Here is a 5,937-nt window from a genome sequence, read left to right as displayed (position 1 = left end):
CCCCCCTTTTGGGGTGATGGAGGTTGGAGGATGGGCAAGAACAAAGAAATTGAACCCAAAGAGCAAAAAGTGTCCACAACTGGGAGGTGGGAGCTAATTTCATATTCAGGGACTGCAGATTCTATGGCAAAAGAGGTTGCCAGAGATGATTCAAAGGAAACTTCAGTTGTTAAACAGAAGGCAACCAGATAGACAAAAAGGGAAAAAAGACAGAAATTGAGAAGGCATCATAATGGAATAATTCTGATGCTGAAGAGAAGATAAATCCAAATAATCATGAAGAAACTTAACTACGAATCAAATCCCAAAATACAAAGAAGATAAACTGTAAAAAATTAATGATGTGTTAATATAGAAAGACAGATAGTAGTTTAAACATAGCATGGCCGACTGTTGATTTTTCACTCTTCACAGACAACCCAGTTATGGTTATATATATGTGGTGTGTGTGGGTGGGTGGGTGGGGGGTGGGGGTGGGGGGGGGGGGGAATGAACTGTCCCGTAGAAGCAATTAATAAAAGGAAAGAGATAGAGATAAGAAGAATTGAGTTTATTACAGTTGCATTTACAATACTAATTCTAACAATAAGAACATGTCAATGAAAGCTATACAATGCCATTCACAACAGGTAGGAGAATCTACTAACCAAACAACTGCTTCATGGACACACCAATGGAACAATATAAATCTACAGACGAATGGTGCACATAACTGCAGTTTTGAAATCCAAAGGGTGATGAAAGGGTGGCTTTGTAGTGACACACCTCCATGACTTCTTCCTAGGATGATATATTTGTATCGGAAGAGTTGCTGACCTTTTCTGCTGCCTCAATCTTTGGCACTCCTTTGATTTGACCCCACTTAAATGAGTCATCACGTGCAGCTCCCCATCCAATGCGACAAAGCCAACTGATGCTTCATCAGATGTTTTTCTTGGCACGCTTGTTTCTTTTACCCAACTGTTGGAAGTCATTTCATACCTGCAGATGCAGCAAAGGACGAGAAAAATGTAAGATAATAAACACAAGACCTTCATGTGGACACTGACAAAATGACAAGATTTCCAAGTCTTTAACTAAGAGTATAGGATGGAGCCACAGGCAATCAGACTTACAGATTTTGTTCTAGCTAATTTAGGGTTGAATATAAACTGGATGAATCAGATGTATATGCATAATTTACAAAGAAATCTAAGAGTTATCCTTCAAAGAAAAATCCTGAATCTCAACATCAAGTAACCCAAAGTTTTCAAGTTCGATAATGATGTTTAACAGAAAAGACATGGATACACTTCCAGTTTAGAATCTTTCTAAAGGATGTATGCTCTGAAGAGTTCATGATAGTGGTGAATACTTCAATAAAAAAAAAAGAACATTTGTAATACACCCAAAAAAACATGATCAAAATTTAGACGAGCTACTTTCCCCAGTTCGCTATACCCGTCCTACATTACTGGATCTGTTGCTATCTTCCATTAAGGAGACACCAATGATTTACCCAAGAAATATTGATTTGATAAACCTCAGAACAAACAAACTACAGTCAGATAAACCAATTACTCATATCATACTCCTTAAAAACAAAAACAAATGTACACACATTCCTACATAAATACTAAGACTTCAATTTCATGTATAACTATGAACAATGTGATGTTGTTTAGCTATCTAACAGTTTGAACATTTTGTTGCACCATTATGTCCGCTACCCATATACCATCCAAGTTAAATAAATTTTCAGATTACATTCAATAAAACAGGACATAGTGAGTTCTTGTATTTCAAAAAAATAAACACAAAGCCAAGCACATATAAACTTGATAACTGTATTTCAGATAGATATAAGAGAAATATTAGTTACTTGTAAAAAAAGTAACTGAACCTATTTCAGTAACGAAATAAATGACGTATAATTTCAGCCAACTATTTTTGCTCATACCCTAGGAAAATTCTACACGAACAAGGTCCTATCCTAGGCTTAGAGCTAGGCTAGACCCCTACCCCTAATGTATTTTGGAATGATTTAGAGATCTGCGAATCAGGCTTTCAGAGTGGTGGCAAGCAGGGCAAGAATATAAAGTAATCTGACCCTAAGCAGATTTTTGACATCTTTCTCGCATCTGCTTTCAGGTTTGACAAGACATTAGACCTCTCGTACTTAGTAACGAGTTGGAGCATTAGAAGCATGCGAAGGAATAACCGAATAAGTATTGAGGAGCGATTTATATGTTGCCATCAAAAAACAAAATTCAAACCCACCAATTTGGTCAGTTAACCAACGGTCTGACAAAGAGTCATAAACCAAATCCACTGACCCCTGCACTTAGTCCCATTGCCTAAATATGGTGTTCGATAGAGAAACAAAACAGACTGTTGCAATCAAGAAAAAAAAGGACTATACAGTAAATGCTGATTAGAAGCTGAAATGAGATGAGCTCATTTTCTAGAGACTACCACTCTTATATGTGCAGTTTATACCTAGCTTTATACCATTGGGCTTATTTGAGGCTGAAATACAACCCTTGGCTTAGCAAAATTGCTTTCCATATATTGGAAAAGCAAAAAAATTAAATACTACAAAATAACTGGAACTCCATCCATGTATTTATACTTGCCACTCAATTCCAATGCATTTAGTAGTTATACTTACACACCTGTCCAAATAAAGGTGATAATTTTTTTTTCCTTTTTTAAGAAACTTATCAAAGATGTGCCCAAATACAATTGTATCAAAGAACTTTCAGATGATGTCGACAAAAACGTGAGGGGAAAGGAGCTAGAAGATTTGGGAAATCTTCCTATTTCTTTGGGGTCTGAAGAGGAAACACCAAGAGAAACTGATGATGAAAATTGAAATTGGATTGGGAGGACGTAGCAAACTAAATCAAAGGAGAACTACAGATAAAAAGGAGGGCAATAAATAACAGAGTGTGAGATTCATAGATTTGAGTGCACAGTCACAACAACAATGGCAATAAAGGGAAAAGATCGTTTCTAAGTAAGGTAATATGGATGTGGTTTGGTCTATTCCATTGGGAATTCTTAGGTGTCAGTTGGGTTAAACATTTGAGACAGAAAAAAAACTACAATCTTTTCTTTCTCGGCTTTTGATTGAGAAACAGTTTTACAGAACAAAATTGAAAATAATTTGGCAAACATTCAAACTTTTTAACAAAACATGAGTCAAATGACAGAAGAGGCAAAAAAGCGAAAGGTGATTTTTACCCATCTGTCTAAACCTTAGGGACAGAGTTACCTGATATCTCTGATAGGAGGTAGTGGTTAAACAGTTAGCTGAGGTGCACGCAAACTAGCTTCGGCGCCACCATTATCAAAAGAAACTAAACCAAACACCACTCTACTGACTTATTCTAGTATTATTATTTCAACTTGTCAGAAAATGGAAACTTACTCACATCATAGAGCAGGACATCAAACAAATAATTAAATTGTCACCTAGTGCTTATTCCCTTGCTCTACTTGGTGACCCACACCCTTTCCCCTGCCATGATTCTGTTATTCAAGCCGTAGGACAAAAGACACAACGCTGAGATCGGATATTATACCAATATCAACTTCAGATGCAGAACGCAATACACATCAAGCTTCTCATAGTGAAGTTGTGACAAACTACCATAGATGTTTCGTTCCTTAGTTTACTGAGTTCAGTCAATCAACTAAACCACAAGATCAAACTAGCTGGGGTCGGACGTTGATGCAAGATCAAGGATGCTAAAAGTCCAAGAAATTCAAGAAGCGAAGAATCTATTCAAGATTAGGATTTCTTTTCCTTAAAGATTATGATTTCTTATTTCTTATTTCCTAGTAATTTAATTCTTGTTTTAGTAGGATTATATTTGTAGTTCTAGTCAAACTAGGATTGTTAGTTGGTATCCCATTCTTACTAGAATTCCAATTTTAGTCAGGATAGGTTTTCTTAGCCTTATTCTTATTCTAGTTTAATTAGGATTAGTTTTCCTTAAGCTTATCAATTTTACTCATTGTAAGGCCTATTTAAAGGGCTCAATAAGCTGAAAATAAAGATGGGTGATTAGTTTTTCTAAGCTTTTGCTTAAAAAACGTGATTGATCTTTTATTTCATTCTTCCTTTATTCAACGCTGTGTGGGTGAGGTTTCTTTCCATCTTACATTCTTCTAACGTGAGTTTGAAGAACGCTTTCGCTAGTTTTGTGAAAAACTTTAGCGGGGTGCTTTTGTTTTTCTCTCTTCTTTGTACTTGAGAGGTGCAAAACCTTGAAAGTACATCAGACGTGTAAATTTCATATGTCCCATTCCATTATTTTTCATTATTTTCAGGGCAAATCATTCCCAATACTGGCAAATAATTTGTTTTTAAGGCTTAATTAAAGATTCTCTGAAACTAACAGTTCTTATTAGTTATTACTCACTCTTATCTTCTATTGCTTACTTCCTAAGTTGCTGACAGTAAAACAAAATATTAAACTAGAAGAAATGCATAACAAGATTCTCCAAAATACTTACCTGAATATATCATTTCGGTCAAGCATGAATACTGCAGGGGCGTCCGAAGCACCATCCTCAACCACCACAATCTTTCCAAGCCTCCACCTTTCCCCTTCTTCCCACATATCCCCAAGCTCCCTCCACTTCCCACCACCACCATTCTTCATCTCCATCACTACAACATCCCTATAATACTGATCCACAGGAAACACACCCGAGACTGTCCTCGACTCGCCATACCCACCCATCACCCAAAACTCCTTCTCCTCCTCCCCCTCCCCATTCCCAACAAAGAACCCAACACACCCTGCTCTAAACCTAGGCAAACCATCTAATGGGACCCACTCATCTTTCCCAATATCATACATCTCCACTGAACTCATCCTACTCCCCGCTGCCGCAAACATCGTGTGCCGGGACCCACCACCCGCCACTAGAATCTTATCCGAATTGGGTGTCGCAGCACACGCGAAGCTCCCCCTAGGGTTGATCATAGGGGATAAATTCTCCCACGTGAAACTCACAAAATCAAACCGAAAAGCCGACGAGGACGGAGATGGGCAATCAAGAGGGAACGAGCGGGTATCGAAAAGGGACCCACCTAAGACATACAAATAAGAACCAACAGAAATTGAGGTGAAATTACAAAGGCCATATACATGGGGATTACAGGGCATAGGTGGGAGTGGGGACCACGCGAGATTTACAGGGTCAAAGAGGTAAGGGGAAGCAATTAAAGGATCCTGTGGAAATATACAGAGGAGTGGGGAGAGGGTAGTGGGTGGGAGGTGCTTCTGCCGCAGAGAAATGACGGTTTTCGAAGAGAAAAACAGTTTCCATGATTTGCAAATGGATTTGAGACGTGAATGATGAGAGTAAGGAACGAATATTAGTATTAACGCTGCTAAATCGTTGGGTAAACCAGGGATTATGGTTAGGTTTAGGGTTTGTACTTGTGATTGTTCATTTGAAACTGTTGAAGATGGAGGAGCCATGGCTTATGAACAATTAATGGTTGAAGAACGAAAATCCCTTCTTTATGTACAAAGAGAACTGTACATACAAACGGAGACAGGAGCAGAATCCTGGCCTCTCCACACACTTTACTGCTATCTCATCTATGGCGGTTGTGGCAATTGGGGCACAATTTGGAGGGAAAGTGGTAATCGCTGACTCACTACGCGAGGGGGCTACTTGTGGAGTTGGCTTCTACCTCAAGAACTTTTGACTTGGGGGATAAAATACAAAAAATATACACACACAACACAAAAACTTTTTGACTTTGAGAAAACGAATAAACAATAAACTATACATAACACATTTAACACAAACATTTATTGTCACTCAACGAAATCTCAGAATGTGATTATGGTTGACAATATAGATTTTTACACGCGGTATATCTGTTAATGCATGCATTAGTATGGCTAAAGATAAAATTGTCCTTAAAGT

The 5,937-nt window shown here is 37.9% G+C and overlaps 1 protein-coding gene across 1 annotated transcript; it reads right to left on the bottom strand.

Annotated features, from left to right (window-relative positions):
• LOC109227458 (F-box/kelch-repeat protein OR23) lies at positions 512-5,737 on the bottom strand. The gene is made up of 2 exons (XM_019392636.1): positions 4,504-5,737; positions 512-981 (listed from the first exon to the last, which is right to left on the bottom strand). Exons 1-2 carry the CDS (start codon positions 5,478-5,480, stop codon positions 690-692), a joined length of 1,269 nt encoding a protein of 422 aa, XP_019248181.1. The 5' UTR covers positions 5,481-5,737; the 3' UTR covers positions 512-689.

Source organism: Nicotiana attenuata, chromosome 1 (genome assembly GCF_001879085.1).
Source record: "Nicotiana attenuata strain UT chromosome 1, NIATTr2, whole genome shotgun sequence".
Taxonomy (NCBI): domain Eukaryota; kingdom Viridiplantae; phylum Streptophyta; class Magnoliopsida; order Solanales; family Solanaceae; genus Nicotiana; species Nicotiana attenuata.
This window is presented reverse-complemented; position numbering and strand designations above follow the sequence as displayed.